The 27,321-nt window shown below is 47.1% G+C and overlaps 1 protein-coding gene across 5 annotated transcripts in view; it reads left to right on the forward strand.

Annotated features, from left to right (window-relative positions):
- The window catches only part of HIPK2 (homeodomain interacting protein kinase 2), a 183,539-nt gene that overhangs the window by 32,733 nt on the left and 123,485 nt on the right, over window positions 1–27,321 (forward strand). For all 5 annotated transcript variants that reach the window (XR_004298993.1, XM_032401465.1, XM_032401467.1 and 2 more), the window contains exon 2: window positions 22,288–23,371. Coding sequence is in view for 4 of the 5 variants with exons in the window: in XM_032401465.1 (XP_032257356.1) it covers window positions 22,288–23,371 (1,084 nt within the window). In the remaining variant the exon portion in view is untranslated. The remainder of the gene's footprint in view (window positions 1–22,287; window positions 23,372–27,321) is intronic.

Raw genomic sequence — 27,321 nt, forward strand, 5'->3', positions numbered from 1 at the left:
GGAGTTAGGAGTGATTACCTGGGAACATTCAGAGCTATAGTGAACCGCTAAATATTCATGGAGCTGAGGAAGAAATGACGGAGTGATGGGCTAGAATGTGTAGATTGACGGGGGCCCTGGGGACAGGTTGTGGCCAAGGTAGGACATTTTCGGTGTCTCAGGCAGCTGCCTTCCCTTTCTCCATCCCCACAACACAAAACCATGGTCCAGGTCTCTTTATGAAATCGGCAGCCATTGGCCTTTGGAATACAATTTATTTTAAAAGGTTTGGCAACAAAGTTGGTCCTGAGGCAGGAAAGGTGACGGACGGTGGACCGTGGCAAGGGGACAGGATGGTGCAGAGCACGGGGCTCCCAATGGCAGAAGGGCTTCCAAGGGGCTCCCCCAGTTCTCACGGGAGCAGAGTGGGGAGCCGGCCATTCCAGGACATCTCTCTTTCCCTTCTCTGTAAAACTCATCCCTGCCTCCCCAGCCCATCTTCCCAGCCTCAAAACTTGCTTAGGTAGCTTTGGAATTCATACCTCTGCCTAGGGACTCAGTCCTGCGCCCTAACGTGGCGCTCAGAGGGGCCGCGTGCCTGATGGGGGATCGCCAGTCACGTCAGGGGTGGGCCTGGCTGCCTTCCCGGGCTCCCGTCTCGGGGTGCCGGTCTTTGCCCTCATTCTGGAGTGTCCCGGGGCTAACAGGCTAACGTCCCACTGCTGTCTGGATTTCTCGTGGCCCTCGCCCCCTGCTCCAGGCTCCCTCCCGGCCAGGTTCTCGGCAGGCGTTTCTAGGAGCACCGGCTGCAGGCGACAGTAAATAACCCTACCCGAGGCTTCGACCAGGAGCACCAACAGCTTTGCCGCGGCGAGGGGGCAGCCAGAGAGCGCCAGCTCGCCTCCCGCTGCAGCACAGAGAGCCTCTTCATCGGGCGGCGCGCACGGCGTGCCAGACCTTGTCTGCCACGCCAGGTGCTGGCTCGTGCTCAGGGACGATGCAGGGCTGAGCACGCGGCTGGCAGCGAGCGAGGCACAGCGTCCCTCGTTTATGGACCTCGAGTCCAACAAACCCTGACTCCTGCTTGGAATGCAGACCGTGCTAGGGCACAGCTGACGGGAGGGTGGCCATTTCTCAGCCTTTCACGGGCACCGCTGCGTGGCACAGCTCCTGGGGACGTCAGGAGGCTGCTTTAGAACCCAGGCTGGCGGCTCCTCCAGAGGCTAAGCCTGGAGTGTCCACACGACCCGGCAGTCCCACTCCAGGTTACGCCCGGGAGGGGTGCAGACATTTGTCCCCGCAGACTCCTGTCTGCGAGTTCATAGCGGTGTCCACAGCAGCGAGAAAGTAGGAGCAGCCCAGACGGCCTTCAGCTGATGGATGGGTGAACTGATGTGCTCTGTCCATTCAGGGGAATACTATTTGGCAATAAAAAGGAATGCAGTGCTGACATGTGCTATGACACAGGTGAACTTTGAAAAAATTATGTTAAGTGAGAGAAAGCAGACACAAAAGGCCACTTGTTGTATGGTACCGTTTGCATGAAATGTCCAGAATAGGCCAATCCATAGAGACGGAGAGCAGATGAGAGGTTGCCAGGGGCAGAGGGGGGCAGAGCGGGCAGCAGCTGCTGACGGGTGGGGGTCCTCCGGGATGAGAATGTTTGGAATTAGATAGTGATGGTGGTCGCACAACTGAATGTACTTAAAACCACTGGGCTGTGCGTTTTCACAGGGCGACTTTTATGGTATGTGAATTATATGTCAATAAAAAAGCTATTAGGCGAAAACTGCCCTGAACTTGCCGTTGCAGTCAAGTCCTTTCTGAACCTACATAGGCCAAGGGTCAAGTGGAAAGAGGGGGGAAGGCCCCGAGCAGGAGGGGAGCAGCACTGATCCTGCTGCTGGAAAGAAGCAGCAAGTGATCAGTTTGGATGAGCAAGGCTTTGGGGACACATTGAGTTTTCTGTGGGATCTCTTCTGTTTGCTCAAAATTTCAGGATGCCTTGAACTTCCTAGCCCCAAACCCCTACCTGCAAATAAGTTCCAGCTGGATCCTGTTAGATTTCATTGATTAATGAATAAATGTTCAGCCTCATACGTTTAAAAAAATGTATTTTGTTTGGAAATAATTGTAAACTTACTGAAAATTTGCAAAAGTAAAAACAAAGAGTAGCCCCATACTTTTTACCCAGATCCACCAGTTATTTTACCCCATTGCACGCTCGCAACGATGCATGCTCGCTCTCTCTGTTGTCACGTGTGTGTGTATGCATACGCATCTGTATTTTCATATAGATGTACTTTCAGGGAATGATTTGAGGGTAAGTTAGAGATGTCATAGCCCTTTATTTCTGCACCGTCGAATACCCTAGCCACAAGCCAAACGTGGCTATTTAAGTTAGAATGAAATAAAATGTAAAAGTCAGTTCCTCAATCACACCGGCCACACTTGCAGTTGCTCAATAGCTCCCTGTGGCTAGTGGCTCCTGAGGTTAGAGAGCCTTTCCAGTATCACACGGAGTTCTAGCGGACGCTGCCGCCTTACCCCAAGCATGTCCTGCGTGTTTCCTGAGAGTAGGGTACTCCTCCGTAGCACAGCGCGGTCTCCAACGTTAGAGAACACGACACTGATGAAATAGTTTATCTAACAGTTCGTATCCCAGTTCTGTCAGTTGACCCAGTAAAGTTCTCATTCCTTTTGGAATGAGGTCTTCGGTCTTGTCTGTGGCCCACATCTGTGTGGTTTGTGCCCAGGGGAAGCGTCTGAGCTACAGACTGTCAAGCTTTGATGCGGGGGGTCTTCTGCTATGGCCCTTCTTTCCACGGACTTGACTCGTGTGCTGGAGCCGGCTTGCATCTCCCCTGCTCAGAACTCTTTTGGTGTCTTTGTCACTGGTTAACTCACGGTGCCGTTTCCCTCTCCTTCTGCACCAACATTCAGCCTCGGAGCAGGTGGGACTCTCTCTTAGATCAGTGGGAAAGGTTTCCTATGAGTAAAAGGAAACCGGCCTGCCAGCAAGCACACTGTTTTTCTTAGTTCTGATAACTTTTCCCAAATTTTAGCCTGCATCTAAAAAGAGGCTCGTCTTGTTCCTCGTTTGTTTTCTGTTATATGGCTGAGTCGCGATCCCACAGCTCAGAGTCACTTTGTGGGGCCCAGGACCAAAGTGGGCACGGAGGAGCTTCCTGCCCCCAAATCCTTGTGTGTGGAGGCCAGATCCGTAGGCCCGGCGCTGCCCCTCACACACTCCTAAGTGCTGCCCACCCTGACCCTGGCCGTCGGCGCCTCGCTTTCCTCCAGACCTGGGGAGAGGCCGACTCTTGATGATTTTCATCCGTGCTCTGGGTGAAGAGTTGGGGGGGGGGGGAAATAGCAAATTGCAGAGTGGTTTCTACTTTTAAACTAACTAGTATTAGAGCTTATTCTCCCAGAGATTCATGGTGACTTAATGGGATTTTATGGCATGAGTAAGCATGGGAAACAGGTTCCCAGGCTGCTGATTTCACTTCCATAGAGGTCCCCACATCCCCCCGCCAATAATTTCTAGCATTCTGTGGGAGTCAGAGCTGGGGAATGAGAAATCAACAGGTTTATTCTTTTACCTTTCTTGTATTTGCCCCTTAGAACGTATTCTCATACTCTCTGCCACCTTTTATTTGGATTCAGCATTTCTTAGAAGAAAAGAATACTTAGCAAGGTAAGAGTCACTGAAGAACGCGGTGGGAATCCTATATGAGCCATATAGTTTGAGCCAAGAAAGAAAAGGGAAAAGGATTCATGCAGAGAGAGTGGAAATGGAGCTGATGGTTCATTTTCTGCTTAACTAAAAAGGAATGAAAAGGGCTTGGCTGGCAGGGTCAAGACCACAAGGCGAGCAGTTGGGAGCCTTGTGGTGGAGGGTGGCGGTGAAGTTTCGTCCTTCACCACCTTTTGAGAACTGACATACAGAGGACTTTGAGCACTGGGTCCGCTTGGCTCACTTTGGGGTGGAGGGGAGTAGATGGAGTGTATGTATTTGATGCTAGTGAAAGACCGAGAGCTCTCACCGCATCTGCCATCAGAGGGAACACAGAAATTTGGACGTTCTCCCTTAATATCTAATGTGTAACAAGAGCTGCCCTCATTGGCCAGACGGTGTTGATTGACCTGTGCGCTTCTAGAAGCGTTGCTGAGTGGCTGTAGGTCCCTGTCACTCCTGGACCCCCAGCCTAGGGATTAAGGTTTTATTAGTTACCTGCTAGTGTCCTCCCAGCTGCGGCAGGTGAGCGTCATCTTGGGACAGTAACTCATGGATGCAGTCTAAGAGCAGATTTCATTTTAGATCAGCTCTGGCCTTGGAGATGCACTCACGGGGAATCTGGGAGGCTGGAGGGGTTGTACCCCAGTGAGCATCCTGGGGATTCAGAGAGCCCCTAGGCCTGGCCATAAACCCCAGGGCGTGCCTTCTTCTGTTACTCCAAGCCAGCAAGGGCCCCTAGTTCTGTCATCTGTCACCCCACCTCTGCAGCATGTCGGGTCCCTCTCTTGTCCTCTCCCTTCCCCACCAGTCACCAGGCTTTAGGTTGCTCCTTCGGTCTCTTGTCTGTGGCCTTGGCTCAGGTTCCCACCAAGTCCTCCTTTTGTTCAGGATCTTACTCCCTCAGAGATGCTCCTCCAGGGCGGGCTGGGAGCCTCTCGGCCCTGGCCACGCAAGGCCGTGTTCCATTCAGCGGCCCGACTGGTCCTCTCCTCCCGGGCAAACACCTCTCAGGACTCCTCGACTCCTTGCTGCCTACAGGATAAAACCGAAACCATATCTGCCTGCAGCTCATCTTTCCAAAGGCATGTGCCACTCCCTACGGGAGCCCTCAGCTGCGTTCAGGCATCCTTATTCTTCCTTGTGTTCCCTTCAGATAGGGCTGTTCCTGTTGGATCTGAACTTATCTTATTTTTTATATTGTATCTGCAAACCATTCCAGGTCCTGGGGGAAGTAGATGGCTTATAAACCTTAAATAAAAGTGGGTTTAGTCTTATTCCCTAGCTGTGATGCGTGTCTTCTGACGCGCTGGTCTCTGTGCTTCAGCTCACCCCTGCTTCCTCTTGGGGTGCTCTGCCCTGTGCTGCGTCCTCCCTCCGAACCCTGCGGCATATCATCGGTAACAGTTACGACGGCCCTATCTGGTCAGTTATTTGCTCTCACGTTCCCCGTCTCCTCGTGGTGTTCTCACAGCCCTCAGGGTGGTGCTTGAACATAGTAGGCTCTCAGCAGACATTTCTGGATGCTCACCGTGGCCTCTTGAATTCTCAACCTGGCAGATCTGGAAGTTTGACTTCATAAATTTCATCGAGGATTATGAGGTTCTGACTCGTAGTAACTAATCCTATAGAAGACTGATTGATTAATCTGGATCATTATAGAGAGAGGGTGGGCGTGCTTAGGTATTTCCTCCTTGGTCAGAGAGGCCTTTCTAGAATCCCAGGAAGACATCAGATTGCTTGTTGAACATAGAATTTGAGCAAAAGTTATTATGTGTTTTTGCAGATAACTATAAATTATGAAAACGCTCTCTAGGGATATTTCTCTCCAAAGAACCTGAATCAGGCACCTGAAATCGAATACCCTCTCTCTCCCTTAACAATGAAAAATCTCAGACTTATTTATAGACTTTACTAAGACGACTGCCACTTATCGTTGTAACATCATCCCTCTTTATTTTGGTATGTTCAGCATGTTACAGTTCCCAAGTTTATAGATATTCTCCTTAATTACATTTTAGGATGATCACGTTTGAGTCATCAACATGACAGCATCTTAAATCCTGGTTTTGTAGTTTCTGAGCATTCCTTCTTTTGGGATCTGCAGACCTCTGTTCATAAGTTGGTCTAGCATAGCACCTCTATTAGGGTGGGGACTAATGCTGTGCATCAGTTCTAGGAGTGTCAATCTAAAACCCCATATAAGTAAGGAGTCCAGAACAGTGTTTGTCCATCCATTAAGGAATCAGTGGTACCCTGGGTGTGGGAGCAGATGCTATTTTTAAGCCCAGTGCTGACTTCAGTGATAAAGAGGGAACAGAATGTGCCTTGCCAGGCTTGTGAGCTTATCATGAGTAATACCCACGGTTATTATGATGTCACAACTTGAGTATTCTTTACCAAGAACATAAGCATTGCATCATGCAATGGGGAACAGGGCGTGAAAAGTCTGTTTTTCCCAGGAAAACGTCAGCAGAGGGCATGAGCTGATGCTCCCAGTAGGACACAGAACCCTGAGTGCAGCCATGCCGAACTCCCACGGTCAGTGTGAAGAGCAGCTTCCCATTTCAGGCACTAGGATGTCATTTGTCTCCAAGTTTCCAAACCAAATAAGGCCTGTGTGACGAGGATCCTATACCTTCCCCTTGTTTGGGACATTATCGGGTGGGGGTTAGTGTGTGCACACCTGAAATCACTGATGGCTTTGAGGATCGTAGCTGTCCCACAAAGCCTTTCCACAGGGCACAGAAGTGATGCCTAAATGTGGAAGGTAGGGATTGAACCACTTAGAATTTTTAAAGTTGTCTCTGAAAATATGTGCTCTGCTTTTGATGGGTGAGCATGATGAGCATCAAAATATAATGACACTCGACCTCATTAATTCAGACTCATTTGCGATAGCAGCAGTAAGGAAGATTACAGTGCCAGTTAGGATGGGCTACGTTATGCTGTGGCCACAAACACCCCCACTTCTCAGGGACTTCAAACAACAAAGGTGTGTTTCACTACCACACGGCCGGTGCGCCTTGTGGGGACTTAGCTGGGGTCTCTGCTCCTCCTTGTCCTCACTCATTTCGCAGGCTGCGGAGCCTCCGCCCCTGGATCATCACTGGCACTCGGGCAGATCACACACTGGCTGTGCAAAGCTTCTGCCCAGAAACGACACTTCACACTCACATTTCATTGGCCAAAGTTAACCATACGGCCAAGGCTAACTCTTAAGTTACTTGGCTTGGGATATCTGAGTCATAGCAGGGGTTTTCAAAGTGAAGGGCTCAGGACAATTTATGGGGCTACAGAAGAAGACATTGGAAATACATATATTTTATCTCATCCTTTTAAATTTTTCTATTTTTGTGTTTTTAGTAAGCATGCTATGGTAGTAAAATAGAACGTATATAATTTATTGAAAATAAGTATCACATGTATTAGAAGTGTTCGGTTTTTTAACCAAGTGCTCAATCAATAGTTTATATAAATAGATACAAATCTGCCGTGAATGTGTTGTACTTAGAGACTGGGTCCCATCACCTCGCACCTGTCTGAATGGCTGGCATCAAAAAGACAAGTGCTGGCAGAGGATGTGGAGAAATGGGAGCCTTCATGCACTGTTGGGGAGAATGTAAATTTAGGTGCAGCCGCTATGGAAACAGTATGGAGGTTCCACAAAAAATTAAAAATACAGCCACCATATGATCCAGCAATTCCACTACTGGGTAGTCTATCCAAAAAAAATGAAAACACTAATTTGAAAGAGTATATGCACCCCTGTGTTCATTGCAGCATTATTTACAAGAGCCAAGGTACAGAAACAACCCAACTGTCCATCAGATGATGAATGGATAAAGAAGATGTGATACACACACACACACACACACACAGGAATACTACTCAGCCATAAAAAATAATGAATCTTGTCATTTGTTACAACATGAATGGACCTTGAGGGTATTATACTAAGTGAAATAAGTCAAAGAGAAAGACAAATACCACATGAATTCGCTTATATTTGGAATCTAAAAAACAAAAAACGAACCAACCAAAACAAAACCCAGACTCACAGAGAACAGATTGGCATTTGCCAGAGGGGAGGGAGATGGGGGGATTGGTGAAGGGGATTAAGAGCTACAAACTTCTAGTTATAAAACAAATAAGCCATGGGGATATAATGTATGGCATGGGGAAGCTGGTCAGTAATATGGTATTAACTCTGTAAGGTGACAGATGGTACCTAGACTCACTGTGGTGATCATTTCACAATGTATACAAATGTTGAGTCACCGTGTTGTGCACCAGACACTAATATAATACTGCATGTCAGTTATACCTCAAATAATTAAAAAAAGAAAAGAAAAGGAACTGGATCCTGGTTATGACCAGGGGTAGAACTTTTTTTTTTTTTTTTTTAAGATTTTATTTATTTGAGAGAGAGAGACAGAGAGCGAGCATGAGCAGGGGGAGGGGCAGCGGGAGAGGGAGAAGCAGGCTCCCCACTGAGCAGGGAGCCCAATACGAGGCTCCATGCCAGGACCCCAGGAATCATGACCTGAGCCAAAGGCAGACGCTTAACGACTGAGCCACCGAGGCGCCCAGGGGGTAGAACTTTTGTAGAAAACGTTCCAAGGAAAAGAATGCCTATGTTTTTTAGGTAAAGTGGGTAAAATACAAGCTCTGTGTCTGAATCCTCTCAAGCTCTTGAAGTTTCCTGGGCATTCTCTATCAGAGTCACTGGGAATTGCTTTCTTCTTGATCAAACCTGCCTTTCCTCCCAGAATAGCATTTGAAATAAGTAATAGATGAGTCCCATTTCGCTCTTTTTCTGTTTCCTTTGTCCGTTGGAAAATAGCGTACTGGACCGGTTGGTTGTATGTGGCAGGCATTGTGCGGAGTCCTGGGAGCGCCAGCTTTCCCCCAGAGAGCCGCTGTGTCGGGCGTGTTGTGTGTTCGGCCTTGGAGAGCCAGCCGACCTCGCCGTCCTGCCCTTCCACTGAACACTTCGTTAGGGCTTACTTCCCGCCAGGCACTCTTCCGAGCACTGCCTCCCTTAATCCTCACCAGCACCCCCCGAGAAACTCTTACTGTCTCCATTTTACAGATGCAGACACTGAGGCATAAAGAGGCCGTGTAGCGTACTGAGGCCACACAGGCAGCCAGGGGCAGACCCCGCGGCCCCCGTGGCTGCTGGGACCCCAGAGACAATCTGGAATGAGCTCTTGGAACACAGACCACCAGTAAGGAAGGCCCTGTCGCCAGGTGCCTTCCTGCGTTAGAGGGCAGGACGCAGGCAGGCTGTCCTGCGCGTGGGCCGTGCTGCCGTGGGAAGGCTCCCTGCTGCAAGAACCTGCACGGTCGGTGCCGCGTGCGGGTGGCCCAGCGCTGTGCGGTTGTCGGCCAGTGACCACAGCAGCTCCGGTCTGATGGCAGCGACTCGGAGCATAGACGTGTCCTTGCAGCAGACCAAGGAGCCCGCTTTAATCTGTACAGCTTAGAATCTTTGGCCCCTGGCTGCCCTGCCGAGGGACCCCTCCACCAGCTGTCACGCCCACACGTCCACACACAAAATACCTGTTTGAATGGTGTGAAGAAGACCGCGTCGCATCGTTATGGCATTTCTCGCAGACAGAGCACGTCGCCGCGCTACTTGATTATTCCCAGCGTGCTCCCAGTTCGCTTGCACTTGCCAAGCACTTTCTCCCTTTCCTCCCATCTTTTATTTCTCCTTTTCCTCTTCCCCTCCCTCCCTCCCAGTGTCCCCTGCCTGCTTTCCACCCATTTCTCTGACTTTCCTTCTGTGGCGTCTTCCCATCTTCTTCCTTCGCTTTCCACCGTGGGAGCGGCACTTCGTCTCCCTTTCCCAAAACGATCTCTAATTGAGTTTTGTCAGATGTCAGTTAAAGCAACAGAGAGGAACGAACGAAGAGGCTCACCAGGGACAGGCAGCCGTGATGGAGCGTTACTGTTGTGAACGGCGGCTGCCGTTTCAGTCAAGGCAGAGGGGCGTGTTTCCGTGCCCCCAGAGCGGGGCGGGCTGCATCCCGGATCTGCAGAGAGCCCGAGGGAGCGGCCTGCGGGCACTTGGCGTCATAGGCATCACTGTCTGCGTGACTCCTTTCGCAAAGTTTTCTTCACGGGGAGCCTCTGAGAGAAAGACTCAAAGAAATGCATAAACATGAGGCCGAGAGGCAGCGAACAGGTGTTGCGGCGGGGGCAGATTGCAGGCGGCGGGCCTTTGTCCTGGTTTCTTTGTAGAACAGCAAGGAGTGGAGGCTGAGCCAGGGCAGGTCTGAGGAAATACCGGCCCCGGACTCCTTCAGCACTGGTGCCCGGCAACTGAGCACACGCCGAACTTCCGCAGACCTTCAGCACCAGGCTTTCGGTCCCAAATTCCGTTGTCTTGAAGTCAAAACGTGGATCACGATGGACAAATACATTTGCATACAAAGAGGAGGTGTTTTGTACCCTGGCGAGAATGGTAACTAAGACAAGGGGGTAAAGCTGAGGACGCTTCTAGTGCTTCTCAACCAGGAGGAGGCAGAGCGGGACTCCAAGGGCAGTCCACCAGAGTGACCCTGCGATTGTCACAGATACTTTATCACAAATTGCACGCACACACATTTTTTCATTGAAATACGTCCTGAATTGTATTAGTTTCCTAGCGCCACTGTCATATTAAAGTACCCCAAACTGGCTTAAAACAACACCAATTTATTCTCTCATAGTTCTGGAGTCTGGAGGTCTGAAGTCAAGGTGTCAGCAGGGCCGGGCTCCCACTGAAACTCTGGACAGAGCTTTCCTTGTCTTCTAGCCCCAGGTGGCTCCCGGAGGCCCTCAGCATGCCTTGGCTTGCGGCCGCCTCGCACTGATCTCTGCCTCTGTCGCTGTGTGGAATTCTCTGTGTGTCTGTGTCTTTCCTCTTCTCCTTGTAAGGACACCCACAGTCATACTGGATTCGGAGTCACCTTAATGGCCTCATCTGACCTCAATCACATCCGCAAAGACCCTATTTCTAAAGAAGGACACATTTGCAGGTATCAGGGGTTAGGACTCCAGCCTATCTTTTGAGGGGACACATGGTAATAGAATTACATAGACTAGTGGAACTTACATACTTTTTTGTTATAAAAAAGAATTGGCAGTGGCACAATATTAGAATACCAAACGGGAAGGAGTAAAGTAGGTTTCTAGTTCTGATTCTGAGTGTGCCAAGCATTTCTGAAGGTGAACCTAACAAGTAACCTTAAAAAGACAAATCAGTTGTGGGCTGGGCATGGAATGAGTAAGGGTTAAGTAAGAAAAACACTTGATTTTACTTTATAGTATGATACCAAACATTTAAGAATAACTATTTTTTGTATAAAAGAGTAAGAAGCTTGCCAGATTTTTAGTATTATAAGACATTTCTAAAAGACAGAGAAGTTGATGGGGAGCCTGGGTGACTCATTCAGTTAAGCATCCGACTTCGGCTCAGGTCATGATCTCAGGGTCCAAAGATCAAGCCCCGCATCGGGTTCCACACTGACGGGGGAGTCTGCTTGTCTCTCTCCCTCTCCCTCTGCGCCCATCCCCCTGCTCATGCTCTCTCTCTCTCTCTCTCTCTCAAATAAATCTTTTTTAAAAAAGAAAAATTGAATCTGAGGCTCATGAAGCATTGCCAGACATATACCTAGCCTCCCCAATACCTGTTCTAGTTCTGGCTTACTTGTTTCTTGAGGTGGTCAGTCATGATTTTGGAACAGTAGTGAAGGGAGGGGGGATGCCAGTGAGAGGGAGTGGCTGAAAGATTCAGGGATAAGGCTTTTGCAAAGATTTGTGACACAAACACCTGGAAATTAATACCATTGCAAGTTTAACCGCCTTATTTAGAACATTTCAGGAACAAAAGGAGCATCCTTCTAGATCTTTGAAAAATGTGTATTTGAATGGAATTCATCAGTGTTGAAACCAGAAGCATAGCTGGTTGTGTTTTTATACTTTGTGGATATTTACCCTTTTCATCCCACCAAGGTTGTTTAGAAGGGTTATTTTCTTGAGATCCTCAGTTGGAAGGAAAATGCAAAGCTGGGAAATGTAACAGCCTCTACAGGCCCTGCACTAAAAGGACAGTGTGGGGCACTCAGGTGGCTCAGTCGGTTAAGTGTCCCACTCTTGATCTCAGCTCAGGTCATGACCTCGGGGTTGTGGGATCAAGCCCCACGTTGGGCTCTGGGCTCAGTGGGGAGTCTGCTTTCCTTCTCCCTCTGCTCCTCCCCGCATGCTCTCCCTCAAATAAATAAATAAAATCTTTAAAGAAAAATAAAAAAATAAAAGTGCAGTATGGATAGCAGAAGGGCATTAGTGCCTGTGAGATAAGACTGACCCAAGAAGGAAGTGGAGAAGGAAACTTCCATCCCATGCCCAGCCCACAAATGATTTCTCTTTTGAGCTTACTCATGTTCCTACTTCAGAAGTGTTTGATCCACCCAGAGTTAGCACTATAAACTTAGCTGACTCTTTCCCACTTTGGTGTTACTAATGGGTCACTGCCAACTCGCCTTTATACCAAAGTTGACTATAGTTATTCCTCAATATACATTACAGGTACATCCCTGTATGGCCTTTTCCAGAAGCACTGCGGCTTACACTTAGGCAGAATTTAATTTAAAATAACCACTTTGCTTTTCCTTGTTTCCATATGTAATGTTTGACTAATTGGAATACCCTTGTAGGTCCTTTGAGGCAAAATAAAGGGAAATCACAAAATGAAATGTCTTCTCTCCAAGGAGGGAAGAACAAAGAGAGTTCTCTTGGAATATCCTGACTCTATATCCTGAGAAAATTATACTCTAGTAAAATGCTTTTGGTTCCTTAAACCTATTGCTATGGGTTGAATTGTGCCCCCTGCAGAAAAATTCGCTTTATTCCTAACCCCCATTACTTCAGAATGTGACCTAATTTGGAGATAGACTCTCTACAGAGGTAATCAAGTTAGAGTAAGGTCGTTAGGGTGGGTTCTAATCCAACATGATTGGTGTCCTTATAAGAAGGGGGAAATTTGGACACAGAGACATGCGTAGAGAGAAGAGGGAGTGAAGACACAGGGAGAAGACAGCATCCTACAGACCATGGAGGGCCTTGGAACAGATCCTGGGAACAAGTCCTCAGAAGGAACCAAACCTGCCAACACCTTGATCTTGACTTTCAGACTTGATCTCGAATTTCTGTTGCTTAAGTCACCCAGTCTGTGGTCCTGTGTTCTAGCAGCCCTAGGAAACGAATACTCTTAGATGTAAAAGGTTAGGGTTTTGTAAATAATTAAGAGTCTTAATTAATGCAACTATGGTTTTAAAAAGGAGTTTTTGAGTTATTTTATTTTTCCTTTCATTGATTCCACCAGTTTCCTGGAGAAAGAAACTAAAAAGCACATGTGTCTTCCCTTCAACCCAGCAATTGCACTACTGGGTATTTATCCAAAGGTTACAAAAAGAGTGATTCGAAGGGGCTCCTGCACCCCAATGTTTATAGCAGCAATGTCCACAGTAGCCAAACTATGGAAAGAGCCCAGAAGTCCATTGAGAGATGAATGGATAAAGAAGATGTGGTATATATACAATGGAATATTACTTGGCCATCAAAAAGAATGAAATCTTGCCATCTTCAATGACGTGGATGGAACTAGAGGGTATTATGCTAAGCGAAATAAGTCAATCAGAAAAATACTATATGATTTCACTCATATGTGGAATTTAAGAAACAAAACAGATGAACTTCTGAGGGGGAAGGAAAAATAAAATAAGATAAAAACAGAGAGGGAAGCAAACCATAAGAAACTCTTAATTATAGGGAACAAACTGAGGGTTGCTGGAGGATAGGTGGGTGGGGGGAATGGGGTACCTGGGTGATGGACATTAAGGAGGACACTCCTTAATGAATGTAATGAGCACTGGGTGTTATACTGAACTGATGAATCACTAAATTCTACCGCTGAAACTAATAATACATATATGTTACCTAAATTGAATTTAAATAAAAAATTAAAAAGAAAACTTGTATGTCTTAATGGTATCATTCTTTTCTTTACCAGAATTATATTGGATTGGTGATTTTCAGATTGCCTGATAACAACTGGTAACATGGCCTTCATATAATCCATTTGTGGACCACACGTACTTAACCACTGCAGTGAAAGGCTGGTTTATCCATAATGGTTTATGGCGGAGTCATGGAAAGGTGAATGTGAGAGGGGCTCAGAGCTGTTATAGGTGAGGTTAGCAACTCTCAGAAAGAAAAGTAAGTCTGAACCCAAGAGGAGCTGATTTCGACACAGAACGAGCCAGTAGGTAGATTTTGAAAGTCCTGAAGAGAATCACATTTCTTGGAAAAGCAAGGAGATAACATGGCACATTTGGTTCTCTTCCCAGGAGAGCACCCCTTCTTTCTCTCCTCTTGACCCTGGGGAAGAAGAGGGCTATTGGCTTATTTCCAGCCGGGCCCAATAGCTCTTTTTCTGTTTTCGTTCTCCAGGATCAATCCCTTAATTGTGTTTATCATCATTTTATCCTTGACTTTTCCCTGTGACTCATACTTTCCTCCTCATACTATTTGACCACGTCTGTGCCCCCAAGGATTTCTTTATTTGCCATCTGCTCTACTTTCCACACCATTTCTCCTGGGAAACAGCTTTACCCACATGGATTCCATTTCCATCTAGGTGTTGTTGATGACAGCCCTTAGGTCAACATCTCTAGCCACGACTTCTCGTCCATTCTCCTGTCCTGGGTTTTTTGTGTTTTTTTTTGTTTTGGTTTGGTTGTTTTTTGGTTTTGTTTTGTTTTGGGTTTTTTTTTTAGTACATAGAGAACATTTCCTCTGTGTTCTTATAAATGCCTACAATGAAATCTATCCAAAATAGAGCTCTTCCAGCTGGACTCTTCTCTCAAAATTGGCAACACCATTCCTTTCTTAGTCTCTTTGGGATGTGAACTTTTGATTTCAGTCTTTTCCCCTTTTGGTATATTTGTCACTTCATTCTGCTGATCTTTGTTTAGCAATATTTTTGGCTGCGTCCCTTTGTCTTTGGCGTATGCATGAGCTGATTCAGGGTTACCCTTCCCTCTTCCCCCTCTGATTAATCCTGTGTGCAAGGTTAGCGCACCCTATTGAAATCCGTTCTCTTTTCAAAATGGTTTATCCTCATTCAAGATTCAGCTCAGTAAATGGGAACTAGATGCTGATTGTCAATGACCAACGGCCCCTGACATCTTAACTTTGGTAAATTAAGCAATTCCTTGCCTCAGAGTTTCAGTATGAATAGTCCAACACTGAATATTTCAACTTGGATACCTTGTCAGGGCTCGTAATTCAACTTGTGGACAGCCTATTCTGTTTTCCCATTCCCCCCCGCCCCAAGCTTTGGTTCCACTCCCCATCTTTCCTGTCACCATCATGGAACCCCACTCCTTGGAGTCTCCCAGACTTACTGGATTCTTCTCTCCTTTGCCCTTACAGCCCACCTGTTAGTGTTGTCTTACCTTTTCTTCTCTGAAAAGTCTGATGTTTCGGCTCCTTCCTTTCTATTTTCTCAGGCAGTTTCTTAGTCCAGATCCTCAGTGCCGCCCCCCGCCCCCCACCCCGGACTGCTGTGACAGCCCAGATCATCTTACTCCAGACCAGTGATCTGTCCACTGTGCCACTATGCATCAGATAGGTGAAGTGTACCTCTTTAATGAGGTAAATTTAATTTATTTGAACAATTTTGAATGGTTGTATTTCTCAGATGTCATCAGAAGCAGGTGATACAGAAACGGTACATGACTTAGGATCACCATCATGGGTGCCCATCATCTTAGCAGGTGGTGTGCAGTTGGGTGTGCCCCATACTTTACATCTGTCACTTCTCACATGTCAGCTTCTGTTTCTCCTTGCCTGTTGTACCTGTCTCCTTGTTTGGTGCTTCTAGTCCGAGAACCTACAAAGGGAAGAAGAATGGTTAATAGCATGGATCTGAGAGTTGGGCAGACCTCAGTTCATGTCCCAGCCCTGCTCCTAGTAGCAAAGTGACCTTGGACCAATGAGGTCATCTCCCAAAACTCCATTTACTCATCTGTAAAACGGGAAAAATGCACTTCACCCCACAATTGCGGGGTGTAAGCCGCTGGAGTCCGACCCAGAGAGCAAAGTCAACGCTAGTCCCTCTGCAACATAATTGTGTGTTAGAGGACAATCAGTAAGGCCGGTGGAGGCTGAAGGTGTGAAGTGAGTGGCAGGAGTAGTAGGGCTTCACACCAGCTTTACGGAGTATTCAAAACTTCTAGAAGATTGAAGTTATCAGAAGATGGCAATTCTGGATAAGTAGGCTGTTGGTGCCATGGTTGCTTACTGGTTTAGCATTTGGTATTGTATTGCTACTACGTAAATACTTCTACATTGTTGTCTCTAAGCAAAGCCTAGACTTCTTGAGGGCATAGGCCATAGGGCTAGCTGCGCCCGGCAATTTGCTTACGCGGGTTAGCAGGATCTGGGACAGTGTCCTTCTGCCTTTCAAAAGATACCCCATTTTTCTAACCTCAGCTCAAGTCTTAGCTCCTCTAAGGTCCTGTCATGTTTACTTTGGCGAGTTGCTTATGTTGCTTAGAATTGCTGGTTGTTCTTTTTAATTTGCAATGAACTTGGCAACCCCCATGGGATTTTAAGCTCCTTTAGGGCGGTGCCAATGTGTTAGATGTCTTTGTGTTTCCTTTTGTGCCCAACCCCAGTCTTTTTTATATAGAGGACCGACCCTTAATGAAATCAGTAGTATTGTTATTGTCATAATTGACGAAAGAATTCTGCAGAGTTTTGGTTGATCCTAAACTGTGCTCTGATGGAATACATTATATATTTAACATTACACAACTAGTGGATAAACAGACTTTGATTGAAAATGGTATAAAAGCCCCAGAGACATTTAGTATACACTATTTTGGAAATGTATCATTTAAAATTGGCTAATCTGAAATTATCTTTGCACTACTTGTGAAATATAAACTTGATAAGCAGGATGACTATCATTAAAATTTTATGAATATAGTTTTGCATGTCCATGAAGACATTTTTTTTCTAGTATTTTTCAACCCTTGAGGCATCAAATTATCATGTTATACAGGGTAATCAAGAGCTTTGCAGGTTAACCCTTTTCTAGATGTTTAAAAATGTCCATTCAGGTGGATATTTCTAACATTCATACATTTTTGACGTTCCTTTTGATGTATTCTACAACTTTATAATATCATATTGAGTAATGTGATCTCTAAGACAGATATGGCATCCCGTTGGGTATGGGACTTAATCCTTCGAGTTCCTGATTGTTTCTATCAAATACTCATTATTTAGCAGAAGCGTGTGTCAGAGGATTTTGGGAAGTGGGGAAATTTGTACCTCTTTAACACTAAGGTGCTCACAATTGTGTTCTCTTTAACAATGTAACTGGATTCTGCATGGCAATCTATTTCACATCTGCCAAACCACAATTAAACTTTATCCACTGCTGGAAATGGTGCCATTATTTTACTTATAATTCCCTCTCTCAAGCTTTGGTAGAATTCAGTGAAGTTGAGTTCAATGTAATTTCTTTTTAAATCATAGTTGAACCCTCACTCAGCTCCGTGGTTTCACCAGAGTCTGATCTTCCAGTAGATAATTTTGGGGTGGTGAAATGGAAAGGAAATGTACTCAGATGTGAAGCAACTTTTCAGTTCATCTAGTTGTGAAATATAAAATTATGAAGAAACTAAGCAAATAAGGGGGGGGGGAGGACTAAATGAGCCAGTCCTTTAATAAGTGACATTAAAAAAAAAATCTTATGAGTTAAGACTTCAGGAAAATCATAAAGATTTTTGGCTATTCTTATTTTTAGGTGGAAAATACTATTCTTAACCCTAGAAAACTGAATTTCTCATTAAACCATTAAGACAGAGACAAAGAGGCACGTAGAATTACCTTGATTTGAACTTTTTTTTTTTAAGATTTTATTTATTCATTCATGAGAGACAGAGAGAGAGGCAGAGGGAGAAGCAGGCTCCCAAGGAGCAGGGAGCCCGATGTGGGACTTGATCCCAGGACCCTGGGCTCATGACCTGAGCCAAAGGCAGATGCTTAACCATCTGAGCCACCCAGGTGCCCTTGATTTGAACTTCTAAAATCAGGGTTTGATTTTTCCCCTTACCTTAGGAACCTAAACCCATCACTTGACTTCCTAGCTTTCAAAGTAGGACCCTTGCGAGAATGAATTGGAAAGGGTAACTCTGGACTGTCCCAGACAGAGTCTGGCGTTTGCTCACCCTGTCCATAAAACATCCAGCCCAGAGCCTAGTATGTACTTAGGTGCTCAAGATTTTAAAATCTGGAGAACCATGATAACCCTGAGGAATGGTGTTTGAGTCTGAGGCAGCAGGCGTGGTGAAGGGCATTTCTAGCCATGCACATCTCCTCTCTGATCCTGGGCATCCATCACCAGAGGTAGCCAGTGATGATTTCCACAATTTTCTGACCCTTGGCTGTCATCCCAATAACAAATAAGTCATAAGCCATCCTCTTTCCATCTGTAAAATTCCACTTCTGCACCCTGGCCTTTCTACCAAAATGTTTCTGAAACAGTGAAAATAGAAAAAAGAGCCACTTCTCTTTTATGTAACATCAGCGTATTTCCTCTACTGCCACCCAACCCTCTCCTCCCCAAGTACTTGAGGATTGAGGAATGAGGAGCAAACTAGGTAGCAGAGGACAAAGGGGAATGCTTATTTGTTTGGCCTCCAGTGGTTAAGTTACTAAAAGTCAAGGGATTGGTTATTTCTATATTGTATACAACATCTAAAACAATATGAATATTTAATACTGATAACTATGGGAAAAAACATTTTCAGTGTTATTGCAGAATTGGGGGGAGGTTGACTTGAACAAAAAGAGGAATAGGAAAAAACAGTGTAGATTCTGAATAAGCAAACCAAAATAGTCTCGTCAGGCAGAAGGATGTATATGGAGATATCATTTTGCATAGGTAGATATTGGAATTCAGGATCCAAACAAGAAGGGAAGCCTCTGTCAGATCTACGGGATCAGGGTGAAGGTGGGGTTCAGAGCATGTGTCTGGTGTCAGGCTGAGGCTGCTTGTGGGAAGTCAGAGCACGTCCAGGCTGAAGTACAAACAGAACGTGAGCACTGACACCAGGACAGGAGCTGCCTAGCCCCTGCCTTGGTTTTTTAAAAAGTCTTGGTTTGGGTGGGAAAATAGTGACAGGTTTTTCTTTACTCTCCAGAGGAAGGCCAGGTTCCATAGGTGCCTGTGACTGGTCATTGCTCTGTAGCCAGAGAACTAAGCTCTCAGGGAGGCCTGGCCAGTTAGTGCTTTATTCCGTCAACTGAATGCCTACCATGGATAATAAACTTGGTTTAATACTGGGGAAAACACGAATATGAAGTATAAACTATAGCTCTTGGACCCAAAATATAGCCTGGTTATGGAAACATGACCTAAATGTGTAAAAAGTGAAATAGCACAAAAGATAAGAAATTCAGTTCAACAAGACAAAAGAGATTTTGCAAGTCAAAAGTACAATTTGTGGCCAAATGAATAGTACATATGGTAAGTGCCATTGGGAAAGAGATGTGGGAATGATCAGTGTGGGTTGGAGAGGTCTGGGAAGAGGAGGGATCTGAATTGTCTTGTATTTGAATAAATTGAGAGAAAAGGTGAAGGCGTGCCAGATGAGGGGATGGTGTAAGAGTGTGGAGGTAGGGCGTGTAAGAGACATTCTAGAAACAGTGAGTAGAACAGCTTAATTCAAGTTGGAGGTTGAGGACAGTTACTAGTTGGTGATGAAGCCAACAACGTAATTGAAATCGAACGTGATGATGTTAAGTGAAAGAGCCCTCCACCTTATCATGTAGACACTAAGGAGTCATTGAAAGTTTTTGAACAGGGTGCCTGGGTGGCACAGTTCGTTGAGCATTCAACTCGGTTTTGGCTCAGGTCGTGATCTCAGGGTTGTGAGATTGACTCCCATGTCTGGCTCCACACTCACTTCGGAGTCTGCTTAAGACTCTCTCTACCCCTTACCACACACACTCACTCTCTGTCTCTGTCTCTACAATAAGTAAATCTTTTTAAAAAAGAAAAAGAACATGTTTTTGGACAGAGGAATAACATGCTTAGAAATATTCTAGGAAGATTAATCTGGCTGCTGAATATGGACAAATTAGAGGGAAAAAAAAAGACTGCTCAGGTAGACCAGATGTTTGTGTTTGGTCCAGTCCTACTAGACAATGCTTTAACTATGGAAGTGGCAGCAAGAACAGAAATAAAAAGATGGATACAAAAGACATTTTGAAAGAAGGAGAAATTACTAAGACTTAGCACCTTCTTGTCCTTGGATAAAAGAAGAATCATCAAAGGTGAATCCACATTTTTGGAACCAAGTGATTAGAAGAATATTCTATGAACAGAAAGGGGGATGCTAGAAAGGGGTGCAAGATGGTTAAATTTTTAGGAAAAGATAAGGGAGTTCAGCTTTGGAAGATAGTCTTTGATGTAGCGGGAGGCAGAAATATATTCATGGAAGGTAAGAGGGAGAGCCTGGCCTGTCATGAAGGCGGGAGTCGCCTGCATAGATATGACAGCTCAAACTGTTTGAATGATTGTCTTCCAGAGAGAACAGAGTCAAAATGTTGGAAATGCCAACATTTTAAAGGAGGAAGAGGAAAAGGAACCACCGAGGCACACAGTGTGCAATCAAACACTGGAGGAGGAGATTACAGATTCTCATAAGCACAGATAAGAGCATCAAGAAGGAAGTTGTGGTCAGCATATCAGATGTTGCAGGGAGGTCAGGGGGAATAGGGGCTGAAAAAGTCCCTTGGGTTGGGCAATTAGGAAGTCGTTTACCTTTAAGAACACATAACTGTAGTGTGTGGATGTGCTGGGGTGGGGGCCGTGGATTAAGGAATGAGTCTTGAAGAAAAGGGAGCATAAACCACTGATTACAGGTGAGAAGAAGAAAAAAATTAAAGGGGAAGAGTATGGCTGTTACTCCTCTTGGCTTTTAAGTTGGGAGTGTGTGTGTTCCGCACACACATGAAGGCAGAAGAAAAAGATTAAGTCATTGATTCGCTCGGCAAAACTTTATTAAGTACCTAGTAAGGACTTGGATCTAATTAACAGGCAGAAATTGAAAGCTGTAAGAGAAGGAGAAGACAGTGGAAGGAACCAGAGAGGAGGAATCATGAGAATGGGAGGAAATTTGGTGTTGGAAAGGAGAGACACAGCTTCCTCTGAGACCGGAGAGAAGGAAGAAAGGATGGGGGGTGGACATAGAGTCAGGAGTGTTCTGAAATGAAGAGAATAAAGGTAGAAAGTACGGCTGCTGACGTTGGGCTCCTGGACAAAGTGGAAGGTGTCTGCTGGGAGAGAAAGGGTGGCCAGGGTGATGGGACCAGGTGGGAAGGAAAAGGTTAAATGACCATTCTAGGTAAGGCGAAGGGGTCAGAGACATGAACACGAGGACAGCTAGACACCAGTGGAGCTTGATGAAAACCCTGCTGTCCTTGTGCTTCTATGAGAAATGTTCATCAGCTGCAGTTAGATGATGAGCAGTGTTTGTTTCTACTTTCACCTTTAAGAACTTGACTTTCTCATTGTCTTATTTTTTCTTGATAGCTTCCTATGAATTTTTGCTTCTAGAATCACCATAATTGTAAATTGTACAACTATTCCAGAGTTATGGTCTTCTAGATTTCTGTGGTTATCTCAGTTTGGCTGAGATGTTGCCATGAAATAATAGTACTTTCTAGATAAACACATTGATAGATGAACTTAACAGGAAAAGTTAGTGAGTGGAGCCCATGAATGGTGCTACCTACTCCTCCCCCAAAATAAATAAATGTTTTAATGATATAAAACATATAAAATAAATGATAAAATGTTTTATTTAGGCCATCTAAATGAAAATATCAGACTGACTGCTGATCTCCTCAGCCTTACAGAATTCATTTAAGATGACTAAGATCCCAGGGGGTAATTATGGTTCATCCAGAAGCTAGCAGTCGTGAGTGGCTCCATGATTGGACCTATGTGGGAAGATGTTTCTTCAAACAAGCTAATCTGGGGTCTGTGACAAGGAGCAGTAGACCATTGGGACAACTTAGTATGTAACAGTTAACTGGCCCACCTGATACGGTCCTCAGTTTTAGTAGGAATACAACACAGTGAGAATTGAAGAATCTGTTTCTATCACAAACAATATTTACTAAAAAAATAAGTAACGAACAAAGTTCTGATATGCTCATTCTGTATCTGAATCTTGATTGTATTCCCTACTGACTCTACAATTCTTCCACCCTCCTAATGGTGGCAGGCGGAACACTCCAGAACCTCCTTGGCCTCCCAAACTGAGTGGCCAGAATGTGCTTCCGGGGCAGGGGAAGGGAGGGAAAAGATTCACTTTCCCCACCTTGCTTTGAAGTGGAAGGAAAGTATTCTGTAGGACCCAAGCCGCTGGTCAGAACTGAGATGAATCTGCTGAATTCATTCATTTAATTTAATTCACTCCTTTTTCTTGTAGGTATGGCCTCACATGTGCAAGTCTTCTCCCCTCACACCCTTCAATCAAGTGCCTTCTGTAGTGTGAAGAAACTGAAAGTAGAGCCGAGTTCCACCTGGGACATGACTGGGTACGGCTCCCACAGCAAAGTGTATAGCCAGAGCAAGAACATACCACCTTCTCAGCCAGCCACTACAACCGTCAGCACCTCCTTGCCAATCCCAAACCCAAGCCTACCTTACGAGCAGACCATCATCTTCCCAGGAAGCACCGGGCACATAGTTGTAACATCAGCAAGTAGCACTTCTGTCACTGGGCAAGTCCTCGGCGGACCACATAACCTAATGCGTCGAAGCACTGTGAGCCTTCTTGATACCTACCAAAAATGTGGACTCAAGCGTAAGAGTGAGGAGATTGAGAACACGAGCAGCGTGCAGATCATCGAAGAGCATCCACCCATGATTCAGAATAATGCGAGTGGGGCCACTGTAGCCACTGCCACCACATCGACTGCCACCTCCAAAAACAGTGGTTCCAACAGCGAAGGTGATTACCAGCTGGTCCAGCATGAGGTGCTGTGCTCCATGACCAACACTTACGAAGTTTTAGAATTCCTGGGCCGAGGGACGTTTGGGCAAGTGGTCAAGTGCTGGAAGCGGGGCACCAATGAAATCGTGGCCATCAAAATCCTGAAGAACCACCCGTCGTACGCCCGGCAGGGTCAGATCGAGGTGAGCATCCTGGCGCGCTTGAGCACGGAGAGTGCGGACGACTACAACTTTGTCCGCGCCTACGAGTGCTTCCAGCACAAGAACCACACGTGCTTGGTGTTCGAGATGCTGGAGCAGAACCTCTATGACTTTCTGAAGCAGAACAAGTTTAGCCCCTTGCCCCTCAAATACATTCGCCCAGTCCTCCAGCAGGTAGCCACAGCCCTGATGAAACTGAAAAGCCTAGGTCTCATCCATGCCGACCTCAAACCAGAAAACATCATGCTGGTAGATCCTTCTAGACAGCCGTACAGAGTAAAGGTCATCGACTTCGGTTCGGCCAGTCACGTGTCCAAGGCTGTGTGTTCCACCTATTTGCAGTCCAGATACTACAGGTAAGACCGCTTGCCCCGACGCAGGAGATGCCGAGTGCCCCCCTGGCGTTCACAGAGAGTGTGCAGCGGGGGTCACTGGGAGGGCGGGGGGAGGTAAAATTACTCGCCTCCAGTTGTTGCCCTCAAGTAACTGACCATAGTTTGGTCAGAAAATTAGGACATGCGCGTGGAAGTGATGGTTAGAAGCCACGTGAGAATGGAGCCAAGTAAGCTGCTTGGCATACGTGTTCAGATTCTGAAGGGATTCCTGGAGCCTGGGGTGAAGGGCCTGGCGGGGGTGGTTAGGTCCTGGCGGATGGGGAGGACCCAGACATGGGCAGGGCATGGGGCGGGGAGGGAGAGGGGAGTGCATTATTGAGGTCACTGCCGCAGGAACTCACAAGACTTGCTCAGGAGACAAGGAGGACCCCCGCCCGGGAGGCCATAACAGGGGATCTGTAGGTGATGTGATTCAGATATGATTGAAAGGATAGGTGGGGGGGTTGGGGTCTTAAATACCCGACTAAGGAAGGGGTTGCAGCTGTATCCTTAAACACGGAGCAAGCACTGAGGCATTGGAACAGGTAGCAGGGTGGTGAACAGAGGGCAGCGGGACGAAAGTGATGCTGGGAAGATGACTTTTATGTCCCTGGGGAGGGAGAGGTGTGGCCCAGGCGCCAGTCAGCCCGCGCCTGTGGTGGAGAGCTCGGGTTTGGTCAGGATGGAGGGAGGATTGTGGCAGCCTGGGTAGGGAGTGCAAGGCTTGCATTCCTTCCCTCAGTCAACAAGGATTGACTGCACTTCTAGCACGTGTCAGGCGCAGTGCTGGGCACCAGGATACAGCACGACAGCGCTGGCAAGGCCCTCGCCATCCTGGAGTCTAGCATACTGGCTCCCAGCCCTGGCTACACATTAACAGTCACCTGTGGGGGTGTGGGTGGGGATGGGGTGAGGGGTAGGGTTGGAAAATCACCCAGCTTGGGTCCTAATCCCCACCACGAACTGAATCGGCCCCTCTGGGTGTGGGGTCCTGCGTGGGTGTTTTTTAATGGCAGCTCTGGTGGGATCCAGATGAGAAAGAGCACTGTTTTCGGAGTCTGAGAAACCTAAGGTTGACCTAGATCCACCCCCCTCGCTAGGCTGTGTGGCGTGGTCTTGTTGCCTTGTTTCTCTGTGCCTTTACTTCCTCACCCATGAGCTGGGGAAGTCTGGTCACCAGCCTCAGGGTTGCTGGGCCAGTGGACTGCAGTGACACGACCCGAGTGCTTCCCTCACTGTCCAGCTCGTGGGTCAGTGCGTGAGGAGTGGAGAGAAATGGGAAATAGGAGAGTCTGTTCTGGGGAGACTGTGCTGGGCTGTGTTTGAGGGGACATCGAGCAGTCCAGTGAACATGGAAGTTGGCAAGAAACTTCCTAAAACTCCAATGAGAAGATAGGACTGACACACATTTAAGAGGTTGTCATGTAGGGGCGCCTGGGTGGCTCAGTCGGTTTAGCGGCTGCCTTCGGCTCAGGTCATGATCCCAGGGTCCTGGGATCGAGCCCCGCGTCGGGCTCCCTGCTCAGTGGAGAGCCTGCTTCTCCCTCTCCCTTTGCCTGCCTCTCTGCCTACTTGTGCTATCTCTCTGTCAAAAAAAAAAAAAAAAATCTTAAAAAAAAGAGGTTGTCATGTAGACTATAAAACCAGAGTCCCAAGACTCATGTGCCTGAGCACTTGTGCCCTGACACTCCGATCGGGGGTGTGCTTTCTCCACACTTCCTTCCAGGCCACAGAGAAAGGCTGCAAAATGTGCTAGAGCCTCAGCTGACTGCACACCCATCCCAGAGGCTGACCTCCCCCCGTTTACCCATCCCCAGCCTGCGGGTCTCAGTAGATAACCTCACGCCCCCATCCCTGAGAGATCTGAGCCCCAGGTCGTGCCCCTGCCCATTCCTCATCCAGTGGGGCCCTGCTGTGTCTCTGCTGCTGCCCATCCCCCCCATCTCCTGAGCTACAGCAGCTCTTCTAGGCTCTTCTCCCATCCTTCCCCAGCGTTCCCTTCCCACTTCGTCCAGCAGCTAAGGAGGAGCCTCCTCTGCCCCCCTGCCTCCCTGCCTCCCTGCCAGATTCAGGAGGGAAGGATCTACCACTCACTTGCAGTCTGCTGTCGGTCCCCCTGCTCTGGAGCTACACTCAGAGGGAAGCCAGGAGCCCGGTGCTGTGGCCGCGGAGAAGCGGGGCCTGGGCTTGGAGCCTGCAGGGGAGGGCCCTGCCTGAACCCCGAGGGAAGGGTTGAAGGAGGAGGGTGTGCAGGGGTGAGACAGCAAGCACGTGTTCTCTTTAGGAAGTGTCTTCTTTGAAAGGTAGCTCTGGTTGGTGTCATTGCGGGTCACCTTCACAGGTCCCGGAAGGAGTAGCTGGTGCTCAGGCTTTTAATACTCAGTTACCTGAAATTGCTGCTTAGCGAACAGATACCGGTTTTATTCACCTTCAGTAGAAATTGAGCATGGTGACTTGTAAAGAGACTTTTAAAAACTGTTCGAAAGGCAATGCATATTGAGAGTAAAACTTGATGGATCAAGTAAGTCGGTTTTGGGATTCTTTATGTACTCAACGTCTTCTCGCCTTCTTGTGCCCACGTGACACTTCCCACCCCCCTCCCACCAGGATGGTCTCTGCCCTTGGTGCCTGGGACCCAGCTCAGGGAGTCTGGTGGGTGTGGAAGGCTTGTTTGCAGATAGTCTCGGTGCTCTCCTTAGCTGTCCTCTCCGCGTCTTCTACCTCTGGCCCCTACACCCCCATTTCCCTCGGAAGGCCCTCCCTCTGGGTACATTATGCCCTTTTTTTAACCCTTAGGTGACTGCTGCCTAAAATTCTGGGCAGGCAAACCTCTTCCTCCTCGTGGTCACCTTGGCCAAAAAGATGAGTATCCTTTGGGTCTTTATGGTGGGCCTCCGTGCCCAGCTCTGGTTTCAAGGACACAGCCCGCATGAAAGCCAGCCCAGCTTTTCTGCCTCAGGTGATGCTTCCTCTTGACATTGGTCCCCACGTTCCATGCCCTCCCCAAGCCTCATCTGAACCCCAGAGTGGTTTGCTAGCATAGCGAGCAATGCAGGTGCTTGAGGACAGTCTTCGGCTCTGTGTGTGTTAGTCCTAGCTATCTGTGAGGGACAGCCAACTCCAGGCCACGATTTTCAAGTTGATTTTCTCAATTTCTTTGCCTCTTATGGGGGCTGGGGGCTGGGGGCAGGAAAAAACTCTATAATTGTCCATTGTTGATCTGAGAAGGAAGACATTTTCAGCCACATCTTGAGAGAACATGTCTTGTGTTTGAGCTGTGCATCTAAGGAGGTTCCACACTTTGGATCTATCCTTCCATGGGGCCTGGTCCTCCTGGGGCCCCTATGTCTGTGTTGGGTGATTATCCCCTGGGACCTCTCACTTTCAAAGGGGAGGACACTCACATGTCCCTCCTTATTTGAAATGGGATAGTATTAAATACCTTACCTTATTCTCTTCCCTGACAAGTGACGTGGAAACAAGATGACATAGAGAGATGTTCCTGTCCTCGGCCTGAGGTACATGGAAGGATGGGTGGTGTCACAGGGAGGGAACTCCAGGATTTGGTTGGCCAAGGTTGGGGGCATATCACTGTAGAGGCAAGCCTGTCAGTGTGTTTTTCAGGAAACAAAGGCTCCTTTAGATTTTTACATCTGATGCACGAGTATCCCCTTCCTACTTGACCTTCCAACTTGAAGGTCTGTTAACATAGTTAACTGCCGAATCGCACTGTTTCTCAACTGTATTGTGCATAAGAATCACCAGGAGACCTTGTTAAGAACACATTTCCACCAAGGTCCTGCCCCAGACCCACCAAATCAGAATTTCCAGAGAAGTGCCCCCCGAGAAAGTCTCCACCGTGTGCACACACACACGCCCGTGCACACACACACACACACACACACATACAGAGTTCACTGCAGGGAATTGGA

This window comes from Phoca vitulina, unplaced genomic scaffold (assembly GCF_004348235.1).
Source record: "Phoca vitulina isolate PV1807 unplaced genomic scaffold, GSC_HSeal_1.0 scaffold4, whole genome shotgun sequence".
In the NCBI taxonomy this organism is placed as follows: domain Eukaryota; kingdom Metazoa; phylum Chordata; class Mammalia; order Carnivora; family Phocidae; genus Phoca; species Phoca vitulina.